The sequence below is a fragment of the Hippoglossus stenolepis genome, chromosome 5, assembly GCF_022539355.2.
Source record: "Hippoglossus stenolepis isolate QCI-W04-F060 chromosome 5, HSTE1.2, whole genome shotgun sequence".
In the NCBI taxonomy this organism is placed as follows: Eukaryota; Metazoa; Chordata; class Actinopteri; order Pleuronectiformes; family Pleuronectidae; genus Hippoglossus; species Hippoglossus stenolepis.
This window is the reverse complement of record NC_061487.1, coordinates 11309983-11333910: the sequence shown is the minus strand read 5'-3', so window position 1 is coordinate 11333910 and position 23928 is coordinate 11309983. Positions and strand designations below refer to the sequence as shown.

At 40.6% G+C, this 23928-nt stretch overlaps 4 protein-coding genes across 8 annotated transcripts; 2 read left to right on the top strand and 2 right to left on the bottom strand.

Annotated features, from left to right (window-relative positions):
* Positions 1-200: 200 nt before the first annotated feature.
* On the bottom strand, positions 201-6761 carry zgc:136858 (uncharacterized protein LOC678543 homolog). The gene is made up of 19 exons (XM_035157575.2): positions 6702-6761; positions 6131-6245; positions 5917-6031; positions 5638-5812; positions 4568-4679; positions 4057-4163; positions 3780-3906; positions 3486-3606; positions 3282-3367; positions 2950-3086; positions 2805-2864; positions 2658-2721; positions 2472-2566; positions 2253-2381; positions 1556-1670; positions 1325-1462; positions 1001-1167; positions 811-893; positions 201-663 (listed from the first exon to the last, which is right to left on the bottom strand). Exons 2-19 carry the CDS (start codon positions 6210-6212, stop codon positions 471-473), a joined length of 2106 nt encoding a protein of 701 aa, XP_035013466.1. The 5' UTR covers positions 6213-6245; positions 6702-6761; the 3' UTR covers positions 201-470.
* Positions 6762-8692: 1931 nt separating this feature from the next.
* Positions 8693-13675, bottom strand: LOC118110033 (interleukin-17 receptor A). 4 transcript variants are annotated; one of them, XM_035157577.2, is made up of 12 exons: positions 13501-13675; positions 12688-12802; positions 12573-12594; positions 12002-12136; positions 11813-11931; positions 11589-11709; positions 11197-11244; positions 10956-11113; positions 10745-10819; positions 10567-10636; positions 10083-10175; positions 8693-9992 (listed from the first exon to the last, which is right to left on the bottom strand). In XM_035157577.2, the coding sequence occupies exons 2-12, from the start codon at positions 12784-12786 to the stop codon at positions 9211-9213; spliced, it is 1722 nt and encodes a 573-aa protein (XP_035013468.1). In that variant the 5' UTR covers positions 12787-12802; positions 13501-13675; the 3' UTR covers positions 8693-9210. The 4 variants fall into 4 exon arrangements, with proteins under 4 accessions (XP_035013468.1, XP_035013470.1, XP_035013469.1 ...); XM_035157579.2 differs by having other exon boundaries at positions 12688-12737; XM_035157578.2 differs by lacking the exon at positions 13501-13675 and having other exon boundaries at positions 12688-12878.
* A 1390-nt stretch (positions 13676-15065) lies between these two features.
* Positions 15066-18368, top strand: LOC118110039 (troponin I, slow skeletal muscle). 2 transcript variants are annotated; one of them, XM_035157588.2, is made up of 8 exons: positions 15066-15188; positions 16450-16478; positions 16617-16620; positions 16761-16802; positions 17206-17337; positions 17430-17519; positions 17621-17791; positions 17872-18368. In XM_035157588.2, the coding sequence occupies exons 2-8, from the start codon at positions 16468-16470 to the stop codon at positions 17956-17958; spliced, it is 537 nt and encodes a 178-aa protein (XP_035013479.1). In that variant the 5' UTR covers positions 15066-15188; positions 16450-16467; the 3' UTR covers positions 17959-18368. The 2 variants fall into 2 exon arrangements, with proteins under 2 accessions (XP_035013479.1, XP_035013480.1); XM_035157589.2 differs by lacking the exon at positions 15066-15188 and adding an exon at positions 16199-16217.
* A 1097-nt stretch (positions 18369-19465) lies between these two features.
* Positions 19466-22225, top strand: LOC118110036 (troponin I, slow skeletal muscle). The gene is made up of 6 exons (XM_035157582.1): positions 19466-19557; positions 19684-19725; positions 19857-19988; positions 20338-20427; positions 20880-21053; positions 21564-22225. Exons 1-6 carry the CDS (start codon positions 19492-19494, stop codon positions 21648-21650), a joined length of 591 nt encoding a protein of 196 aa, XP_035013473.1. The 5' UTR covers positions 19466-19491; the 3' UTR covers positions 21651-22225.
* The last annotated feature ends 1703 nt before the right edge of the window (positions 22226-23928 follow it).

Here is a 23928-nt window from a genome sequence, read left to right as displayed (position 1 = left end):
ATATTAGCAGTACAAAATGGATGGATGGAAGTATTATTCCATTAATAAAAACAGACATTCTTATCTAAGTTCTATATTTACATAACATCCGAAGTAAAATTACCACTAACAGGCTGGACACAAATGCTTACTTCCTCTATCACTGCTGTTCAATATGTAGTTTTCTGCAGTATAACCAATCATAACACTAGAGAACCTTATAATGTTTATTCTTATAATTTATTCACAAGGATTTGTAATCATGAGCTCAAGTTAAGGGGTCATCAAAACAATCAGTAATATCAAATACAATTTGTGTTACGTGTTATCATACATTACATTTATTTACTCAGTGTTTCATTTTGGTTTCATATGAATCCAAGGCTGAAAATCATAAAACACTGAAACATCTGTTTCAAAAACATTGCACTATAATCCGAATTTTTCACACGTTTCTCTATCAATGTCCCCAAACTGAAAATATGCTCAATCTATATGCAGCTGTAGCTCGGTTTGGGCCAGTTCTGAGTCTGGACTTTGTTTAGATCTACTGAGTCAAAGCTGAGCGTAGGGTCGATGGGGTGCGGTGATGCCAGGGACAGCCGTGCAGCCAAGAGCCCCATCCGAACACAGCTGTCTGTGTCTCGCCGCCGGAGGATCCCTGCCATCAGAGCGCCTGCAAGACTGAAGAGAGAGCATAGATGAGCATCTTCTGTTTGAACTGTTACTGGCAGAGAGAATACAGATCATTGGAAATGAAAAGTGTCTGAAACTGTAGCTGCGGAAAAAAAAAGAAGGGAAGAGAAATAAGGTGAAGAAAAGTTTTAGCACCTGTCTCCTGCTCCTGATACATTCACTGTTTCCTCTGCCGTCACGGTCAGTGCCGGGTAATGTACAGCACAAAGCTTCCTGCTCTGAAAGTGCAGCAAAAAGTATCCTCACTTTTACTGTTCTGGTAACCTTCATCATCGTCGTCATCGTCGTCATCATCATCATATATGTATGGTCAGTCAGTCCTTACCCTCCTCTGTTGTCTTGGCTGCAGGTTGACCGAGTCTGCGTCCTGCTCTCCACACACCAACACGCCATAAGCCCCCAGAGTCACCACCAGACAGTGAAGATGCTCCAGAAGGGGGCGTGAGAGATCCACAGCAACACCCAGCACCTCCTCCAGAGAACTTGGCAGCACTGCCACCCCACAAGACAAAACCACATCCGCAGCCTGTCACACTGTTCACATTTTTAACAAGTGACCTAACTCTAACAACTGTGGGTCGAAATGTGTAACAGTCTACAGTTGAACCATTCAATACTATTTTCTGCCTCTCAGTCCACTTCTGTTTACCTTTAGGTGTTTGGATACCCAGTGTTTTGTTCATGGTGCACAGCTCCGCCAGGTTTGGGGAAGAATAGGACAGAGACTTCCAGGCGTCAGACAGGAAAGGCTTACAAGCCTTTTCTGAATCAGTTGGCTCATACCAGACTGTGACACACATCAGTGGTATACATCAAAATCAATTAAACCTTGTGTTGACAATCTTTCATTATCATTCAGTCACCGTCTGCCAATGCTTACCGTTGATGTTGTGCTTTTTGGCAACACCACAAACATAGTCAATAGTGGAGACAGGGATATTTCCATCGAGACACACAAGAGTGGCTGATGAAAGCTGCTTCTCAAACTGTGACACCTAGAAAATATAGATCAAAGATAGAATATTAATAAATCAAGTGTAGTAATCAAATAAGTGCTGTTTATTTCTATGGGATCTTTAATAACAGAGCTGCTTCACAGATACACATAAAATACAACAATAATTTTAGGGATTGGTTAAGAGAGTAAAAAATATAAATATAGATTGAAAACTAATGCAACTAATTATTTTCATGACAGGTGTATTGTATATCTGTAAATGTAAAAAAAAATAATAAGCCAAACCGACATTCATCTTACTTTTTTCAAAACCCAAGGCTGTTCGGTTTACTCTCTTTTTGGAAGACAAAGAATATTTACATCAAACACATTAAATATGAGCCTGTGCAGGTAGGCTCAGATTCATTTTTTTCTTTTTTCCCTTTCTTTAACATTGTGAGATGGGGCGTTGTTCAACCCTAACCCTACATATTTAGGTAATTCATATTTATGAGTGTGTGTGCAATTTGGTGCAGATCCAAATAAAAATCCAGATCTGGTGAATTTAAATGTGGTTTCATAAGGGGACTGCTGGGCCTTGGTGGAGCTATGTGCTCTACTGAGCGCCATTAAAACTTACACACTGCTCTGTGATTTGCTGGTGAATGTCCATGTCGCCCAAGCCGAGGCTCAGTTCTCCACTCTCAGTGATGACAGCACAGTAAGTAGCTGTGCTTTGTTCCTCCAGCCTGGCAACACCACTTGTGTTCTTTCAGAAACAAGAATTTAACATTTACATAATTCAGTAAGAAGAATTTTAATCCTGCTTAGTGACAGTCACCAGTTGATGTGCACATACCATATGTTTACAGTAGTTTAACACGGCATCACCGTTTGAATCAGCTCCAACAGCTGAGATGAACAGAGGCCTGTGGCCTAATCGACTCAGAGAGTCTGGAAGACAAACACCACAGTGACAGTGACACAATCAGGTTTTAAAGTGTTGATGAAAACGTGCATGAACATAATAAGATAAAGAACTCACCAGCTATGTTCCGTCCTACACCACCAAATGACTGACACACACTTCCTGGGTTGGTCTGTCCAAACTGAAAGAGGTAACAAGTGCTCTCAGACTATATTGTATGTTGTCATAAGATCTGTGGATAAATGTGTTGTAAATTAAACTTACGTGAATTGTTTTGGTTTTTCCTTTGGCAATGAAATCTACATTTATTCCTCCAATCACAACCTGTAAAATAAAAGCACTACAGGTTCTGTATTGTGCCAATATATGACTTCTGTGGAAATACTCCAACATGTGTGTTTGTACTCACGATATCTGACTCTGATTGGGATGTGTGTTTTCCAGAATGATGAGTTTTATTTTTTAACTTTCTCTCATTCATGAGTTCTGACAGTGCGCAGGCGATCTGACTTCCAACTCGAGCATTGTTACGAATGAGAGCGATGTCTTGAAACATCCCCGGTTAAGGACGGTGTATTACAGCACATAGGTAATCAGCAGTGTCAATAAAGATTACTGTAGTCTGTCAGCCTGAGAGAAAACACATTGATTAATCTTCCTTTGACCTTTTTTTCTAAGAATTTGATATGATCATGTTTCCTGTGTTCTTTGGTTGATGTTTTCAGATTTTCTCAAGGATACTGGCCTGAAGGGACTTTCCTTTAGTCAGCTCATTGACCTTCTGAAGAATAAATGGGGTCACATCTCTTCCAGTGATTCCTTTAGTGCTGAGGGAATCAAAAAGACAAACAGAAAATTAGGATTTTCCCATCAAATTCTCCATTGATGTAGAAAATGGCTGCTGAGAAAGTGACAGATTACAAGAGTATAACAGAGTTTCTGTACCTGGCCTCTGTCACTGCAGCCTGTACGGCTTCCTCTATCTGCTTGCCAGCAGCTGCATGCTCCTCTGGGATAGGCACCGCTAACAGGACACCGCTTTGAAGACCCAGGGACAGCGTGCTCGCTGAAAGACATAGAAAACTGGCATCCAGACTTGTAACAAAAAATGACATAAAACATGTCAAACCAATTGTACAATGGGTTTACCAACTGAAACATATTCTGTGTTTAATATGCCTGGACACAGAATCTGTTTAAACTCTAGGACAATCTTCAGGATATGAAATGTTCATATACCAATGAGTTTTGCAGCTTCAGTAGGGTTGTCAACCTGGCACGGGGAACTGAATCCACTTTGAGGAGAGAAGAATGCTGGGAAGTTCTTTGACTTCCCATAAGTGGCTACACAGATGCCATGTGTTTCCTGATTAAAGATACACAGCAGAAGAAATAACCTATTTTAGTTTCATTCACACATCTCAAATCATACAACACAAAATATTGCTGATACATATTTGGCAGTATAAAAAGTCTCCACTCAAATAGTATTTAAAAATGATCTCCATATTCTTACAAGGAATTCAAGGGTGCGACCAATGTCCAGAATAGACTTGACCCCAGCAGAGATCACAGCGATGGGAGTTCTGCCCAGCTCTGTCAGATCTGCACTGATGTCCAGACCTAAAGGAACAATCATTTAGTCAGTGGAGGCTAATGGTAAGACTTTATGTAACTATTATGGCTCCTTAAATAAACAACTTATTCTTCTTCACGTGCCCCAAAAAAAGTTAAGTCAAAGTCACAATCCTGAGTCTTGGTGTTAATACACATGAAGGTCTTCCTCAGACCAGGTGGGCTCGGCCCTCGGCAGCTGAATCTGTTCATGGTCTTAGTCACCAAATAGGGTTGGTATATGATGACGCCATTGTTTACTCTGAGAAAGACCTCTATGTAAAAGGAGGCGAAAACCATATAGTCTGTCTATCATCACTATTTGTCGAGAGAATGAACTTTTCTTTAGAGTTATAGGTACTGTATTATTTAGTCCAGGTGGCTTATTTCCAGCATGGTGTGTGTCATCTTACTGTTCTCTCCATCTCTGTGAACTCCTCCGATACCACCTGTGACAAACACAGGGATGCCAGCCCGATGGGCAGCTATCATCGTGGCTGACACTGTCGTTCCCCCAGTGAGCCCCTGAGAAAACACACAAATACATACAGGACTGACTGCACCACACCACAATGAAATATAAACTCACTTATTTCAAGTGGATGAAACCCTGCAACCAGGTCAGTCATCATGTATAACAGACACAGACTGGTAAGAATTATCAGTGGCATCCTAGCATTATTACTTTTCAGACCTCAAGCCCCAAAATAACAGTGCCAGAGCCTTGTGACTCCCATTATCTCTGGAGGTGCTTGAACCGTACATATGGATTTCAGCAAAAACATGCAAGTGATGCTGTTGCTAATCTGTCATAATCACCGTAGGGGTCATGCAAGGACAAAGAAAATCAGAGGGCCGATGACATATTTTTGAGTCACACGGTTTTACTTTAAATTTGACAACTATTTAAAAAATATTTTGGCTGAGATATGCTATTTGTAATTGTTTTTCAAATTGTGTTTGATTCAAAGAAATCCTTAAACGATCCCCCAATGGTGTCTCATGACCCCCCAGAGGGGACACTACCCATGTTGGGGAACCACTGTTATAAACTACTATATTTAGCTTGTATAAACTTGTCCTTCTACTCTATTACACTTTAGAGGAAGATATTGGACTTTTTACTTCATGTTACTTTGCAGATTTTACTTGACAAAAACATATCGTACAGATATAAAAAAATGATGAAAGGGAATCTCCCTTACTAGTAAATACAGTATCTAAAACAGGCTCCTTGAAAATTCTGTTGCATGTATTTGTTAGTAATGAAAACATAATATAGAAATCTGAAAAGAGCTACTCTTAATAAATACATTTAATCCTTAAAGTAAATTTTGCTGAAAAAACGTCAGTACCTTTACTGAATTAGGATTTTGAATTGAGGACATTTACATGAAAGGGAGATTTTTAGTGTTTCTACTGTAAGTCAAACAATCTGAATGCTTCTTCCAGCACTGTTCTTATCTGAGTTGAATAGCCTCACTTTGCTGGTGACGTATGGCAGATCACGACGGGACACCTTCACAGAGCTCCTGCAGTGTGCGAGGTGGTCCAGCTCCTCTGACGACAGACCGACGTGCACTTTGCCCTCGATCACTCCAACCGTGGCTGGAGTGGCACCTTCAGCTCGTACGATGGCCTCCACCTCCTTTGCTGTGCTGTGCGATTACATTAAGAAGGATCATTGTCAGGGTATGAAAACAACTCCACAGTAGCTGCTGGTATCAGAGTGTGTTGACGCTTGAAGGTCATGCAGGTGTACCTCAGGTTGTGTGGATAGGGCATGCCGTGTGTGATAATAGTGCTCTCAAGGGCAACCACTGGTTTGTTTTCTGCCAACGCCTGTGATACAGATGGATGAACTCTGAAGAGGCTGTCTGAGGGGAGAGATTCACAAATCATCATCCCCATCATCATCGTTACACTTTGAGCTGAGGTTGCAATATATTTTTTAGAGATTTCAAAGATAAATGTACCATTTTTGCACCATGTGCTCTGATATGTTGTGATTCCTCTTCTCAGGACGAGTGCAGGGACGCTCTTTAGCATTCTCCTCATTCTGCTCAGATTTTGAGGGAAACCCTGAAAACACTTCAGTGGGAAAGAAAGCAGAGTCAGCTGATCCTCACTGATCAGTCAACTTGAGTTGATCAACTGTCTTTCACTGTTACAGCCTGATAATGTCAGTCTCCCCTCCAGTATTACTCCTATTTGCATAAATACCAAAACATGAGCGGTCAATTTCTATGTTTAAGATGTTCAGATGGTCGGTAATTGTGACTAATGAGAGAAGTTAAATTAAATGTTCTTTCTCATTGTTTGATTAAAAATAAGAAAAACACTGAGCAGATAATGATCATCACTCTGCAAGTTTTATTTACAGCAGCCATTAAAAAAAATGCAAACACTAACACTCTAAAGAGACAATAAGGTTGATTAAGTCAATTTCTTGCAGACTTTTATACAGTGAAAAAAAGTGTGTCCATTCTGTGTATACACATAAAATCTGTTTAGGTCATGTGTTTGTCGAAATCAGAACAATATTACCTCAATTTCTTGCAGAAAATGTCAAACAGGCTCCGACAAGCTGTATCACACCCCGCAGTGTGTGTTTGTGTGTTTTCTGGCACTGCAAGGCACAAGTCCAAACCAGCTATTGTGAGGATTTTCTTTGCTCCAGTAAGTCGGGACAAATTCCCACCACCATCCCCCCTCTTGGGGCCACTCTCAAAAACGTACACCCAAAGTCCAGAGCCAGCGTCTGTGTTATTATCACATTTTACTCCTATTTCACTGCATCTACACACAGAAGATTGTTAGATGTAATGTATTACACCATCAATATTGTGTTTGATGCATAAAGCCAATAAAGTTCAGTGTACAGATCCAATTTGTTAACACTGTTCATTTAAAAGCTTTAATTTGTAATCAATACCTCATTAATGACACAGAGAAGATCACAGACATCGATAGATACAAACCCACATTACATTTAAACCATCAAAGTGCTGGAAAGAAGCCATCAACATTAACTGAACAGTTCTATGCTATGAAGGAGAACATTAACCTGTGGTGGAGATGTTGACTACTTAATCAAAACATCCTCGTTCTGAGATATTACACATTACATTCAATCAGTTCATTGTTAAAAATCACTGTTTCCCCCAGCAGAGTTTAGTGCTTACCTTCTCCAATGCAACTAAAATACTGGAAACTTTGCCCAGAAGGTTGAACTTTGACCTGAACACTGTTTACACAGCCCACAAGCATCAACCACAGATCGCTGTGCTCTAAACTACAGTCTGGAATTGTCTCCTGGTGACAGTGACATCTGACATCAATGCAACAAGCAACACGGTAAAACACACTGTATATCACCAACAAAGCATGTTTGCTTATAAAAAAATGTACATAGATATAATAAAGTCTGCAAAGAAATTATAAATGTTCCTGTCTTGTTTTCTACCAACAAATTACAGCAAGATTTCACAAAAACTACTGGACGGATTACCATGAAACTTAAAGGGGACATAGCATGCAAATTCCACTTTGTTAGTGCTTCTACAGGTTAATGTGGGTATCTGGCATGTCTACCAACCCAAAAACTCTGGGGAAAAAACACTCGCGCGTTTTGTTATAGTTCCTCTAAGTCAGAAACGTCATGCTTGAGCGACTCGATTGCGCTTCCTGGGTATTGTGTCGTAACAAGGAACTGGAAGTCTCCCTACATGGTCTTGGCCCACCCCCCGTCCCCCCACACTCGTTACTTCCGGGTTTACACCGGAGGCAGCGCAGCGCCGTTCCCAAGCACGCAGCCGGGCTGTTCACACGGGACGAGCATTTCTCCGCTGGTCAGCCCGCGATTCACTCACATGTGGCATTTGTCTGGATCGTTGGGACCGGGAGGCTGCAGCAGCTGCTCGGGAGCGACCGCTCGCTCTCCCGTGCGTGAGCTGGAATTTGTGTCAGCGCCACACAGCCCTGCTGGCTGTGGAGGACTTCCGCAGTGTTCAGCGCTACTGTAACCCCCGAACCCCGACATTCAACGGGTACAACAACAAGCGGAGAAAGCAGAATCGCGGGCTGACCTTATATATACAGTCTATGGGGCTGACCAGCGCGGAGAAATGCACGTCCCGTGTGAACAGCCAGGCGGCTGCGCGCTTGAGAACGGCGCTGCGCTGCCTCGCAGCGGTCTTCCACACTGCCAGCTGTGTGGAAGACTTCCGCAGTGTTCAGCTCTACTGTATGCCGGGTTACAGTAGTTACGCCGGGGTACAGTAGTTACGCCGGGTTTACACGGACGCGGAAGCGCAGCTGCGAGGCAGCGCAGCGCCGAGCAGCGCAGCGCCGTTCTCCAGCAGCAGCCGCCTGGCTGTTCACACGGGACGAGCATTTCTCCGCTGGTCAGCCCCATAGACTGTGTATATATAAGGTCAGCCCGCGATTCTGCTTTCTCCGCTTGTTGTTGTACCCGTTGAATGTCGGGGTTCGGGGTAAATGATGGTCTTCATAGCCCCCCACGGGTGAAGTACAGACATTTCATTAAGACCCCAAGGAACCATATCAACTTGTGGTAAAATGGGCATACAATGTCCCCTTTAATGTCAGGATGAGGAATGAGTCAGTAAAGAACCCATAACATTTTGCTATGGATCCAGGGATTTTTACACTGATTTCCCACTGAATAATTAATGGGTCTAGATGAGAAAAATCGGGCCTATTTACGGGACATTGTGTGAATTTAAATGGACTATTGAGCCTTGGTATGCGCTCCAATGCTTTCTAGTTTAGTTTCTGATGATGTCACAGAATTCGGCCTCTGAATCAGGCCGTACTTGTCATTAAACTACATAAGTGAAGTGCTACCCTCAGTGTTTTCCTGGTAAGATCTTCCTCAAGAGCATCATCACCCGGATACAGTCGAACTGGCTGCTTTGCCTCAACAGTAAGATCTGAACTCAGCTGAGGAGCACATTAATGGCTGCTCGGCTCCTTTGAGTGCCATTCTGTCAGCAGTGAAATCAGTTTCACAGGTCTTTACATGGCTGATGACTTAGGTGGAGTTAGGTACGGTATGAGATCTGTCAGGCTGCTTGGCCATGTGGGGCTCATCAGCCTGCAGCTCTGAGCCCTCCAGTGATTCTTCTTCAAACCAGTGTGGATGCTCCAGCTGATGTGCATAGAAAGCCTCTATGGCATCCCGCAGGGCTCTACCCGAGGGGCACTGATGGTACACGTCCTCTGAAAGCCCTTCGATGTGGTTCATTCTGCCTGGTTCATGCTTCTCTGTGTCCAGGATCCTGAAAAAGAGCTCCTCGAACTGTTTCATCAGCTTGTACCTCACTGCGATGTTGAAAGGTGAAGGAACGTCCTCTTCTGAACAAACATTATCGAAATAAGCCACCAAGTATTTTTCAAAGGATGCAGATCGGATGAAATGTGGGACCAGGAGGCAGAGTGCTGGAGTGAGCATGTCGCCTACAGGTGAGTGGACGTCCTCCCTCAGAATAACCTGTTTGTCTCCACACATGGCTCTCCATTTGGCCTGTACCCCTCTTGAGCACAGGAGTAGTATCTTATCTGAGGAGTTTTCGATTTGCTCTCTGTGCCAGTCCAACCACTGAATCCTTCCCATTGCTCCCAGACTGGCAGAGTCCAGCAGATCCAGCACCACTTCTGTGCCGCATTTGGCTGCAAGGAAGCCACACAGCTTGAGAACGATGTTTTTGTACAAGGGGTGGTCGAGGGAGTAGAGGACCAGGACTCGTTTTCTCTCTTGCATTTGAAAACCCTCCGGTTGGTGTCTGGCAGCAGATGAGGATGTGTTCAGGGAACCTGGGAAAATGATGCAGTTAATCAAGTTTGAATTCAATGATCGCTTAATTTAATTGAATTCAAGTTAAGTTTAAGTATACGAGGACAAACCTTTATGACATGCTCTCCACAGGAAGTAAAAAAAAAAAAGCTCAATGACAAACAGGCCCACCACTGCCTTTATAATGAAAGTCCGTGAATAATCTGACCAAAAAACAAGATAAACAGATAGAGATTAGAAACAGCTTTATGTAAATACAAAAAGTTAATCAAAACATAATGAAACCAGTGATTCCCAATCTGAGGTTTGGCGCTCATGCACTGCTCTTAAATCTCAAGGGTTGGTGAGATGATTCATAGTAGGTAATTAAAAAAAGTTTTGATACCTAAATTTTCATCTGTTTTCTTATATATTATGAGTTCACATTTTTTGGGGTTTGAAATAAATATTTAAATAATTTCAGAAATGCTGCAACAAGGGGTATCAAGTGAACTGTGCTTCATTTTAATGGGTCACGAGCAAAAAGGATTTGGAGTCACTGATTCGTGCTCTGCACCATAGAGTCATTGAGAATAGGTCAAAAAAGGTACTTACAAGGACACTCTTTGATTGTTTTCTCGTGGCGTTGACAGTCATTTTTGCATCGTATAAAAAAGGGTTGAATCTATGTAACAGCAGAGTAAAGTCACTGTAATGTTGATGCTCTTCCTCTGAAAGCTAGATTGCATTGTTAACTAATGAGGATGGGAGATTAAATCAAAACTGAACTCACCGATATCAACATTTCACACTGTGGGAGCGGCCAAAAACCAAATTCAAATGTCACGTTCAGTGATGTTCGGTTCTCCTGTTTGTTTAATGGAATAAGAAAATAAATTCTGTTTTAGTTACTCTACAGCATGTACATGATGGTCATACAAACCAGGTCTCACACAGTTATTCGGGTCATCACTGGTGAAATGGGAGACATTTGGTGTATTTACCTTTGAGACATTGTGTGAATAATGGTAATTCTGGATCTTGATGGAGACTTGGTATCTCTCTGAATACTCTGCTGCCTCAAAACCCACAACGACAAAGAACTTTTTCTTTTCCTTATCCAAAATCATGGCTTGGGTCATGTGAGGCTTCCATAGACTATCTGAAATAAAATATGCAAAGAGTACAATGGATTTCTTGGGGTTTTGCATTAAAACTCGAGAAGTGTAAAAATGAGAAATTTACCATTTTCAATACACATTTGAGCCGTTTGGATTCTGCTGTCACCACATCCTGACGATAGACAAGAAGCTGATTAGAACGTTTTAAAGTTCCTCTTGTACCCCATTAACAAGAAAAGCAACAAAATCAGTGAACTGGGGAAATAACATCAAAACTGTCAAATATAAGATAAACAAGTATAAAGTGTCCTGTTGCTTTAACATATAAACAACATGTTGAAAGTGAAAGTGAAAATCAGAGCTGCAATTGTTAATTGATTAGATGGCAATTGATTAACCTTTTTTATAACTGTGCAAATATGATTTACATCATGTGACAAATCCAAAAAATGTATATCTGACAAAAACTAATTAAAATAAAAGACTTTTGATGAGCGAGACATGAAGGAAACTCACCTGGGATAATAATTATATTTGTGATGCTGTTTTTTCCATTCTTGGATTCTGGCAAATTAACAACTGACACTGCGTATGTATGTTCAGGCTCGACCACAACTCCGTCCAAGGAAAATGTCCACTGATAGTGAAATGAGAATCATAAATGCTTTATATCATCTGTGTGTATATGTGTATACTGGTTGGCACTGCTACAGCAGAAGTTAAAGATATATGTTTCTTACCCTCGTATAGCTTGGATTCAGCTGTTTACTCATATTGAAAGAAAACTGCACACACACACTTTGATTACTTTTTTCATCCCGAATATTTATCTCTGACCCAGAAAGGTGTAACACACCTCCTGTGAATAGAAGAGAATATTGTAGAGTAAAGTACTTTTACACAGAGCTGCAGAGTTTAGCATTACTTACCATCTGACTTTAATCTCCATGTCACATTCATACTGGGGACGCTCCCACTTTTGTCAGTCACGACTCCCACATGCTCAGGATCCAAGTCGGGGCCGCTGGGAGCACCATATACCTTGTGTTTATCTGAACAGTTATCTGGCATTTAGGGAATAGTGTCAACGTTATCATGTTTCAGATACATTTCACTGACTGAAAATTGCACACAAATATGCAATACATTTACTTAATCACGACACAAAGGTAAACATTTTTGAAACTTGTTATTTACTGGAATGTTCCCAATGAGTTCTGCTTATTTCATTTCACTCCTACGCTACTTTGCTCCACTGCAAAATATTCAATCTGACGTGATAGTTACTAACTGCTTTACAAATTCTGATTAATAGAACAACTTTAATGTAAAAACATTCATTAAAGTTAGACCCACCCTCACCAGCTCATTAATGCATCCATTTTCCACCTTACTAAGAATAATACTAAAAACTGTCATATCCAAAAGTGCTTATACTTGCACAAAATATGTCCATTCTGTTGTTTTAACTACAGGCTACATAACAATTAAAATACTCACTGATTTTGCAATTGGCGAGACCCTGAAAAAAATACGGCAAAACACACACGTTATGATTGGAAATAACCCACTTCAATATTTGTTAATACTGCTCAAAGATACTTTGAATCCTCACCGGTTGTCTGCAGTCCTGATGTGGGTTCAGAATCCGAAGACAAGACGACACTGTGAGTCCAGCAGTCAAATAAAAACAGAAAAAAGGAAGATGGCTCATTGTGTTGCTGGTGTTGCTGCACAATACAGGAGAAAAAGCTTTAGAAACTAAAGTGTAAATACAAAACACTAAGTGACTCTTTATGAGGAGATGGTTCGAGAGTCTGGTTGAACAAACACTAAGAAGAAGATGGCACTCTGACTTTAACCAGTGAGTGTGGTTTCAGATTTATCAGGTGCTGGCATCTGAATACACAGGAAGGACGTCCTTGTCAAGTGTGGTTTGTAGTTTCCATTCCTATCGAGAGAACAGCATTGGTTGCTTATATTGCTCTCTGAATGTTTGATTTTCTTGTTCCTACTTCTCAAAGAATGTAAAGACTTATGCCAACTGATATGTCAATGCACCAAACATTCACTGGGTGGCAGCAGTGACCAAGTTTATAAATAGTATATGTCCTGTTGAAAGAGTGTACCCTGCATTTTGGTATTTTAAACCATATTGTATGTTATTTGGATATTTTAGCCTTTGTTGGACAGAAAACAGTAGAAAATTGACAGGAAATGAGGAGGAAAAAGGGACATGAGCATCTAAGGTGCCAGACATGAAACCAAGATGCTCTCAGGCTGTAATTACAAAAACTATAAATTAAAAATAAACCTCTTTAAGTGAGGGGAACACCTCTGAAACAATACTTTGACATCCAGCATCAGGCAATATCACCTAAATATACAGATAACCGATACAGACAGCTCAGGATTTTGACCAACGAACCTTCAGTTATTAGCTGTTTAGTTACCAAGGATTCTATTTTATAGGACAAAAATGTGTCTGTGGCTCCGTTTGGACCTTGAGCTCAACTGTGTCAGTTTACATAACTCACAGACAGACATGTAGACAGAGAGAGAGACACACAGCCAGAGAGACATACAGAGAGACAAAAAGACATACAGACAGACAGAGAGGTGGATGGACAGACAGACCGAAAGACAGACAGACAGAGAGACACAGGCAGAGAGAAATACAGACAGACAGAGAGACAAACAGACAGAGAGACATACAGACAGACAGGTGGATGGTAAGACAGACAGATAGACAGAGAGACATACAGACAGAGAGAAATACAGACAGAGACAGACCGACAGACAGACAGACAGACAGACAGACAGACAGACATACAGACAGATAGAGAGAGAGACACACAGACAGAGAGAAATACAGGCAGACAGACAGACAGATAGACGGACAGACAAGAAGAGAGACAGACAGACAGACAGACAGACATACAGACAGACAGACAGACAAGCGACAGACAGACAGACAGACAGACATACAGACAGACAGACAGACAGACAGACAGACAGACAGAAAGGCAGATGGACAGACAGTCCTGTGTCTCACCAGAATAGAAAGTATTTATACTCTGTATGAGAGTGGTGTCACAGCAGTGATTCAGGAGCCATGATGGCACCATGATCCAAATATAAAAATACACTTATATTCAGTACTGTCGTCCAGTCTGTGACGTGCTGCGTTCAGGATTTATGTAAATATCTTATTCAACCCACCAATTTTGCAATTGAAAACATAGATAAGAAATAGCACAATATAATTCATCTGTAAAAATTCTTCCTATTAAGTAAAGATAACTTTTCTATGTAATGGTTTTTTAAACTTTTCCTCCTCTTGTTTATTGTCCACACATTCAGTCTACAACACATTGTATTCAAGTAAGTTTGGTTTTTATTCAGGAGGTCACTAAACTTGTGATTGGCCACAGGATAGCAACTGACTGATCAGTTCACCTTAAGTAAAGTTGTTGCTGTTTTTGAGTGTAAAGGTCGGTCTGTCCCTTTGTTCCCAACCCCAAAGTCTTGAAAACTATTGGAAGAATTGCCATAACACTCTTAATGGACCCAAAGAAACAAATAACTTTGGTGATGCTCGGATCCCCGTAGCATCTTAGCCTGCTCAAAGTATGTTTGTGCCCAAATGCAACCTTACATGAGAAGCTGCGGCTGACTCCTTAACATAAACAACAACAATACTACTTTATTAAAGGATTTCCAATTCGTCTTCATAAACTGATTCACTTTTGAACCCGACCTGAAAAGGCACCTTCATAACAGTTTGTCTTTGTTGTTAGAGCCTAAGCCAGCACGTCACATGACAGGTATCGGATATCTGCGGAGAGGATTACTCAGCTGCCTATCATATCAGGGGTGTTTGAGGTGTGACCGTGTGCAGAACAATCACATGAAATAAATGGGTCACGGGTTAAGGGCGAATCAAGAAGGGGATTGTGCATTGTGATGCAGCAATTGTCAGGTGTTGGGGGGTTAAGCGAGCCATTCACATGAGACTTTAAAGCACGAATCGCTCACTAATAACTATAAAGTATTTTCCTGACTCGCTCACCACTGCTGCTGCTGCTGCTGCTCTGATTTCTTCTAATATTCAGGGTAAGTTGGATCCTATAATGAAACTCTTATGTGTCGCAAGAATTCAGATTTATTCTAGATCTTCTAGTCTCTACAGCCAAGTGTTAGTCTGGGTCAAATCTAGTCCAGCTTTACAGTGAGTAGTGAACACTGCATATCAGCATGCCCCTGACAAGTCTATACTGTCGCTGGTATTTATATGAGGGAATCCCTGCTATGTTATTACTTCTGACAAGGTCTCAAAGCAACCTTGTGGCTTTCAGGCTTTGACTTCTACGACACCTCGAGCTTCTTGATGGGCGCTTGATCCTCTAAGTGAGGATATGTAACCCGAGGCTTGAACTGGCCACCGAAGTATTGGTGTAGCCGCGTGCTTGACCCACGGCTACGGCTGAAAAGCTGGTGTGATAAGTGATGATGGCTCACTCGTATGGACTGGCGTGGAGGGCAAGGTCTGCCGGCTTTGCTTGTTTACCTTGACTTTCGCTCCCTGTCAAGCCGGCTTACCACAAATTGGATATATTGCTGTGTTGTGTCAGAGGCAAGTTACAGGCTTTAGTTCTGCTCTGACACCTCCATCTGTTTATTAATGTGAAATGCCATGTTTCATTTATTAAATGTTGTTGATGCAGGTCAGAGAAAGTGACGGAAAGTGTCAAGGGAAGGGATATAATGACAAATATATTACACAACTTATTGGCTTTAAGTCCTTTTCATTTTCATTTTAACCTAAACTGGAACTTTCTAGTGTGGATGCCACATGAAAACAATTAATAACCTGATTCAAAACCAGAAAACAATAATATTAATCCTGAAGGGTTAGGGCTGCACTGTTTTTTCCAGTCTAACAGTCCCACCAGATTTTGTTTTGTCCCTCACTTGGCTGCTAAAGCTCTGCAGCTTAACTGTCTCTGGCATCATCAAGGCCACATGATGCGAGGACACACCAGAGCATGAGCGACATGTGTCCAAATATAGCTGCGCAAACAGACCCCTCATCACCCCGTTATAACAAGAGTAAGGATTAGCTGGTCCTGGAAGAATAGAGAGGTTTGCCTGAGAGCCCCTGTGGAGAATTAGTACAGATAAATCTATTAGTTAACTGGTTGGATTCACCATATTCATCATGTTAATTGTTGACAATACTACTGAGACTTTGCTGGATACAGATAAATAATATGATGGGTTTTATTAAGTGAAGTTTGCATCAATTGTGTAATAAAACATATGTTAAATATGCACACAATAAAATGATTCTAAAAATTTTGTTTTTGCTCAAAAGGTACCATAAGTTGCAACCATGTCTGAGGGGTGAGTATTAACTTCTTTAAGTAACTGATTTGTGTACAAATATACTTCACTTTACAGATTCCCTACTTTTACTGTGTATATGTTTATAATTAAACAAAATATTCTTTTGTTCACTTTTCATGTCAAATGATGAGGAAGACCGGTAAGCAAAAATGTTTTCTTTCATTAATTGATCATCAGTATATATTCAGAAGTTTTATGCATTTCAGGCTTAATATTACATATAAAACCTACATGTATAGCTGTATGTAAATGTGTAAAGTGTGCGTTTCTTTGTCACAGAGAAAGCCAAAGTATTCAGCAACTCGCCGACTGCATTTGAAGGTAAGTCTTGAGCCAATATGTGACCAGTATTTAACAGCATGCTGCATGATCACCTCCACCAAGGACATTGTGTTGTGACCCCTGTCCATTTGTTTGTTAGTTTGTATGTTTATTTGTTTGTTTGTGAACCAGATTACACAAAAACGCCTGAACAGATTAGGATGACACTTGGTGGATCAGGGAAGAAAGTACTTACATTTTTGTGAATCTGGATCAGGGGGCAGATGATTTTGAATTTTCAATGTTTTCCCAGGGAACATTCAGGCATATTCAGGGAACTAATATCTATGAGTGCGTACAATTTGGTGCAGCTTGACTGGGATCGGTGGACCTTGGCGGAGGTGTGGGGGAGTTGAAAACTGTTTAGGTGTTCATCACTAATTAAGACCTTGTTATCCTCCAGTCCAAACTGCTGAAGAAGGCAGCTTCTATGCTGGTGGCTGAAAGTGAAGAGAAAAAACACGAGAAAGAAAGAGTTCTGAACGAGTGTTTCCCTCCACTGAAGCTCTCAAGTCTGTCCGTCCAGGAGCTGCAGGTACTGACACAACGAGCTCAGCTGATTTGATCAGTGTTACTTTATTTTTATAGTTTATATCTGTATTTTTCATGGTTCTTTTTTCTTTGCAGGATCTTTGTAAAGAACTAAATCGTAAGATTGATGTTGTAGATGAAGTACGCTATGATATGGAGGTTAAGGTAGCCAGAAATGGGACTGAGGTACAGTTGGTCACAAATACAATATAAATACATTTACTGGCCTATCTGGATGATTTAGTTGGATTGTTGGTTCACCTGTGAGCGTGACGTTTGTTGCACAGATCCAGACACTGAGTAACAAGATCAATGAGCTGAAGGGGGTAAAGCGGCCCAACTTGAAGAGGGTGAAGAAAACGACGGACGACATGCTGGGTGCATACACCGAAACCTCCAAACTCACGAAGGCAGATTTCAAGGCCAACCTGAAGACAGTGAAGAAAGAGGATGACAAGGTAAAGTTGTTGGCTGATAAAATCGTCCACATGGTAAAATAAACTATGGAATGAAAATCTATTGTGTCATCACTTTCCAGAGGGAAGAGGTGACCGACTGGCGTAAGAACGTGGAGGCCATGTCTGGTATGCAGGGCAGGAAGAAGCTGTTCAATGCTGGACAATAAGAAGCTGCACATGTTAGCAAGACATTGATTCTAAAATCTTGAGTTTCCAGTGTTTAAGTGCTTTTTTTCAATTAAAAATGAAATGATCTCTTTGTCTTGATTTAAGAATTAATGTCCACATAAAAAATATTTTCAAAACTGTGAAACAAAACTGGTTAGTTCATGTCAACACAACAAATATTAAACAAAGGCACAAATGCACTTGATGGAATGTAAACCTGTATATAAAGACTGCCACTGTGTGCCACTTTAATAAGATGAATTTGCATCCTTTGAATGTTGAAATTGTGTCTTTTGACTGAAGTACGTTTGAGTTAGTTTTTTGAAATGCAGTATTCACATTATACAGATGATGGCGCTGTCCCCCTATGTGTAATACATGTGATGCTGATTAAACAACCACAATCACTTGTCTGTTTAATTTCTCTCATTTGTTCAGGTTTAATTTTAATCTAGCGATCCAGTTAGCTATTTCAATAATACTAGAAATCATAGTGGTGTATTAGATTCACAGTCAAACAGATGTTAATGCAGAGTCCAGACTGCTCTGACATGCTATAATCTGGTTGTTGAGCAGTGGGAGTAAATTGGTGGTGAACCTGCGGTTGGGGGGGATGTCATGTGGAGGTGCAGTTATTTACAGTTCACTTGCTCTCATGACACAGGAGGCAGCATTTTAGTTTGACACTCTAAATAGGCGAGAATCAAGACTGTGACTTGAGTTTTCTTCTTCATTTCATTCATCTTCATTTAAAGTCACTGAGTTTAACCCCAACAGGATTTCTGAAGAGATTTAAAAAGGTATGTTGATTGATTTGATGATGACAGTGAGAATATTTAAGACAGTTTTACCTGTTGTCTGGAAGGAAAAGGACATGCAGAGACAAGGGAAAAACATAAACATGCAAATTTACTTTAAATGTAAGATTTATTTCTGGTCTTTCAGGAAACACGTGCTTTGACCTTTTTTTTGTAAGAACGCTCTACATTTTTAATTATTGTAACACATGTTTGGGAATTTTTTATAATTCTTATAGTTATACATGCTCTGTGTCTTTTCCTGCAATAACTAATTCAGATTTTGTTTCTGATCTGGTTGCCTTGAAAACAGATCATTCAAACGACCTGCAACACACAGACAGTGTTTCTAATTCAAAGTCTTAATGTTGGTGTTTTTGGATGACTGTCACCTGGCTTATCCAGCAAAACGTGACTAAAAAGTTAGTGTAGTAATAGAAACTTAAATAATGGTTCACAAAATGAATCAAACAATAATTAAAACATAATAAAATATCAGTTAATTTATAAAAGCTTAGAGTTTATTATACATAAATTGAAGATAAAGTTGAAAAATGCTAAAGCTATCTTGCTTGGATATATTGCTTCTATTATGAAATCTTTTCAGACCTGAGTCTAAAACCTTTTATAATTTTTTTCGAAGACAAGAGGCATCCAACCATGTCTGAGGCGTAAGTAATATAAATATCTTTTGATTATTTAAAAATTAAACATGTGTAAAATTGTTGTTCTGTGATGTCATTACTCAATCTTGTATCCTTATTTCTTTCTTTTCCATATCTCGATTTCTTCTACAGACCCGTAAGTTGTTCTTATTATCTGAGGATTGTATTATTATTATTTAAAAAATATTTATCTTTTAAACCATGTGGGTCTTTTTATGTAACTGTTGGTTCAATAAGTTTTCATCTTCTGCCTCTTATGTAGAAAAAATCAAAGACCTCTGCCTCTCGCAGGCTGGCTCTAAAGGTACTGTCTCTTCATTACAACATCATCTCTGTGACCATCTGACCAATAACAATTTACTGCTAAATCATCTACATCATGACACAATCCACAAAATGTGCCACTAAAACTGTGTGTGTCTTTCCTAATTCTAGACCAAACTGCTGAAGATGGCGATGGTGATGTTGGAGAAGGAGAGGGAGGCGAAGAAGCTGGAGAGAGAAAGTTCTCTGAGTGAGCGAGTCCCTTCTGTTCAGCTGTCTGGTTTGTCCATGCAGGACCTTCAGGTATGTTCAGGTCACTGCACAAGCCCCCTATCGTACATACCACAATGAAACAACTTGAGTTAAATGCTTCACACGTAAGCAGCCCTCTAGATGCCTTGCATACAGCATGTTCACATGCAGGAGGTGCATTGGAGAACAGGGGCCTCGATGTCTGCATTTTATATTTTGGGAATTTGGCTGACACAACTACTCAAGGCAATAGTAACTCACACTAGTAGATAAAATATTACTTAGCATATTAAATACACAGCAAGTATCCACTAATAATTAAGGTAATAATCTAGAAGTAACCTGACACGTGCAGCAGTAACAAGACTTTCATTACATTTGATCCTCTCTCTGTCGATAGGCTGTGTGCAAAGACCTGTACCATAAGATTGATGTGGTGGATGAGGAGCGCTACGACATTGATGCCAAGGTGGTGAAAAATAGCAAGGAGGTACGTGTTCTTTCATATTCATTTAATTCAATTCTGGATTGGTAAAAAGACTTCCTGAATCGGTCATGGATAATGTGTAAGATTTAGTGACATCCAGTGGTGAAGTTGCATGTTGCAGCTGAATACCCTCTCACCTCACCCTCCCCTTCCAAACATGAAAGAGAACCTGTGGAAACCTTCAGTTGTCATAAGAACTCAAAAGGTGTTTGGTTTGTCCAGTTTGGGCTTATATAAAAACATGGCGGCCTCCGTAGAGAGGACCTGCTCCAGATATAAATATGAAGTATTTAAATATAAAGGCCACATTCTAGGGTAAAGAAATCAACCATTTGAATTTAGATGATTACACACTAGTGAAAACATCGCTAGGATTATTATATATTCAATTGCTGCCAATAGCTCCCTTTCACCTAAATCTTACACACTGAAGATTTTCTACTTGTTTACCGCAGATTGAGAATCTGTCTCAGAAGATCTTCCAGCTGAAGGGCAAGATGAAGCGGCCCGCTCTGAAGAGGGTGAAGATCTCAGCCGACGCCATGCTTGGAGCGCTGCTGGGCTCCAAGGTGAAAGAGTCTGTGGACTTCAAGGCCAACCTCAAGACTGTGAAGAAAGAGGAGGAGAAGGTAAGAGTGGCAAATAGCGCCGAGTCATTTAGTTTTAATATGCTGGTTTTTAAAGTTTTCAAGATGATATGAGAGGAGGTCAAAGGGATACTTCTCTTCTCACCACTATGCTGATTGAGGGGTGGGTGAAGTGTTTGAGTCCTCAAAACACCTTTGGAGTCCCAGGGGTAAACAGCGTTACAGCCAAATCCAATACAAATGAAGTAACTGGGGACCACTTCTTCAAACGTAAAAAAAAACAACAGAAAAACAGAAAAATGCCTCCATACTGCTCCTGTGGTGTCATCCAAGTATCCGTAAGCCCCGACATTCAAATTCAACTCGTTTTTTGGCCTTAATATCCTCTGATATCCTCCTCGCGCGTTAATGTTAATGAGTGAATTTTCAGTTTTGGGGAACTATCCCTTTAAGGCTTAAACTGGGTTTGAATTATGTGCTGTGGTTCTGCTTGTGTTGCATTTGAGAAAATACAGTATCACTAATAATCGTTAATAATCTTCCTCTACACAGAAAGAGGAGGTGACTGACTGGCGTAAAAACGTTGAGGCCATGTCGGGTATGGAGGGCAGGAAGAAGCTGTTTGATGCAGGACAGTAGATCTGTATGTTTGGATACTTTAAATATAAATGCTCTTTTACAATGGAGAGAAAATAAGAAGGGAAAAATGTTAGTGTGCAATATTCAGGTTTAAGATTCAATTCAGGATTCAAAGGAAGTAGATTGTGTATATTTTGCATATAATTCACTCCTGTCCATGATTTGATGGTGTTGGCACCTGGACACCCACCATGGAAATCAGCATTGTGAAATCTGCTGTGTTTCATGATCTGTAAATGTGTGGTGAATCCTGGTTTATCTCATGATAATAAATACTTCTGATGAAAACACAAAGCGGATGCTGTTCTTTTGGTTCTAAATATCTACCTTCTCATCACCTTCATCCCAAGACTGGGATCACAAGTCAGTTGGTCGTAAAAATTCTCGGACCTGGCAGTTGACAACAATAGCAGCTGAGAACAAAGTTGTTAAATCCTCTTTGCAATCAAAAGCAGAACTGTGAACGTCCCAAAATAAGAGAGGTCGCAGGTTCAGGGCCGCAATAAATTGCTCAGTTAAAACGTCAAGGAGCACGGTTACAATCATCGCACCTCCTCCTATATATAATCATTACAGACACAATTAGAGACACACAAGACATTTTAATCATAAAATACTGAGTACTGAGGCTCTGACAGAACAAGCGATTTGAAGTGGTCACATTGGACATGTGATGTTCAATTCTAACTGTTTCCCATATAATCTATAGCAAAAGCTAACAGACTCTACCAGAAAATAATCAGCAGCGTAATCAAGGAGGCTATGTTTTCACCCCTGTCTGTTTTAAAGCAACATTATACAAAAACTACTATACCGATTTTCCGGAAACCTGGTGGAAGGAGGTGGTATGTGTCAGGGAAGAAACCATTACATTTTGGTGCGGATCCACAAATTTTGTTTTATTTATTTCACATTGCGATATAGGTTTTTCTAGGAATAATTCATGGATCTAAAAAAAACCCCCTGCACATTCAGGGAACTGATATCTATGAGTGTGTGACATCCGGTGCAGTGTAAATTAATTTAATGGGACTGTTGGGTCTTGGTGAGGGGGATGTGCTCCCCTGAGTTATATTTTAGTTATGATCATAAACTCTGCAGTATGTTAAAGGGATGCCATTTCCTAGATGCTTCTTTACCAAAGCCTCTTTGAATACCATGGGCCTCGTAAAGCTTCAGATTGCTCACCCACTTTGGATGAGCCAGTGAGACTCACTCCACTGCTGCTCTTTCAGTCCTGGTACAAATGTCGTGCCTCCTTCTCCACACTCCTATATTCACTCTCAAGGTGTAAATATTCCCCATCTCTCGCCTGTTCATGTCTCTGCTGCTATGTGTCAGAATTGCACCTGTTTTTTCAGCCCCAGCATCCACCTGCCGGCTCCAACAGAGAGGTTTTCAATATTTGCCTATCATCTCTATGTAATCAGTGATGATGGTGGAGCCTCGGCACCAAACTCGAATTATGTTCTGTTGCTGTAATTAACATTTCAAACATGAGTTGTCTTAATAAACTAGACACTAGGTTACTTGTCAGCAGATTAATAATGTGAACTCTGAAAATAATCATCATGTTATCATCAGTGTGATGAGTTCACTCCAACTTCCACACATTTCCACCTGCTAAGGAACATTACATCACATCAGGTGAGAAATTACACTATGTCGACATAAATCTAAGGGAGGGTTTAAGAAAAAAATAACTACTGCTGGCATTATGGGAGGTAGAAGATCCACTATATTTGGACGTTGATCATCTGTGTATAAGAGACAACATGCCTGGATGTCTCAGCCTCTTCTGCATCACTTCTGTCCAGTCTTTTTTCTCATCTTCTGAGAGTTCCCCAACTTTATGGAAGTGCAATGCTAAGTCCTTGTGGTACCACTTTAAAGCTCTAGGTTTAAAGCAAAGTTAAGAGTCGTCTTAAAGGGGACATATCATGAAAATTCCACTTTGTTAGTACTTCTACACATTAATTTGGGTATCTGGCATGTCTACCAACCCAAAAACTCTGGAAAAAAACCACTCGCGCGTTTTGTTATGGTTCCTCCAAGTCAGAAACGTCATGCTTGAGTGACTCGATTGAGCTTCCTGGGTTTTGTGTCGTAACAAGGTACTGGAAGTCTCCCTACATGGCCTTCGTTCTCAAGCGCGCAGCCGCCTGGCTGTTCACACGGGACGCGCATTTCTCCACGCTGGTCAGCCCGCGATTCTGCTTTCTCCGCTTGTTGTTGTACCCATTGAATGTCGGGGTTCGGGGGTAAATGATGGTCTTCA

Excerpts from the sequence above, each read along its gene's own strand:
- zgc:136858 (XM_035157575.2), bottom strand. The coding sequence starts at position 6,212 with ATGAGGAGAATGCTAAAGAGCGTCCCTGCACTCGTCCTGAGAAGAGGA. Across the intron at positions 6,032-6,130 it reads GAGCACATGGTGCAAAAATG|ACAGCCTCTTCAGAGTTCAT; the intron begins GTACATTTATCT and ends CTCTCCCCTCAG. Across the intron at positions 4,680-5,637 it reads TGCCATACGTCACCAGCAAA|GGGCTCACTGGGGGAACGAC; the intron begins GTGAGGCTATTC and ends GTGTTTTCTCAG.
- LOC118110033 (XM_035157577.2), bottom strand. The coding sequence starts at position 12,786 with ATGAGCCATCTTCCTTTTTTCTGTTTTTATTTGACTGCTGGACTCACA. Across the intron at positions 10,637-10,744 it reads AGTGTGAAATGTTGATATCG|ATTCAACCCTTTTTTATACG; the intron begins GTGAGTTCAGTT and ends GCTGTTACATAG. Across the intron at positions 9,993-10,082 it reads GTGGAGAGCATGTCATAAAG|GTTCCCTGAACACATCCTCA; the intron begins GTTTGTCCTCGT and ends TCATTTTCCCAG.
- LOC118110039 (XM_035157588.2), top strand. Across the intron at positions 16,803-17,205 it reads CTCGCCGACTGCATTTGAAG|TCCAAACTGCTGAAGAAGGC; the intron begins GTAAGTCTTGAG and ends GTTATCCTCCAG. Across the intron at positions 17,792-17,871 it reads TGAAGAAAGAGGATGACAAG|AGGGAAGAGGTGACCGACTG; the intron begins GTAAAGTTGTTG and ends ATCACTTTCCAG.
- LOC118110036 (XM_035157582.1), top strand. The coding sequence starts at position 19,492 with ATGTCATTACTCAATCTTGTATCCTTATTTCTTTCTTTTCCATATCTC. Across the intron at positions 19,726-19,856 it reads CTCGCAGGCTGGCTCTAAAG|ACCAAACTGCTGAAGATGGC; the intron begins GTACTGTCTCTT and ends TCCTAATTCTAG. Across the intron at positions 19,989-20,337 it reads TGTCCATGCAGGACCTTCAG|GCTGTGTGCAAAGACCTGTA; the intron begins GTATGTTCAGGT and ends CTCTGTCGATAG.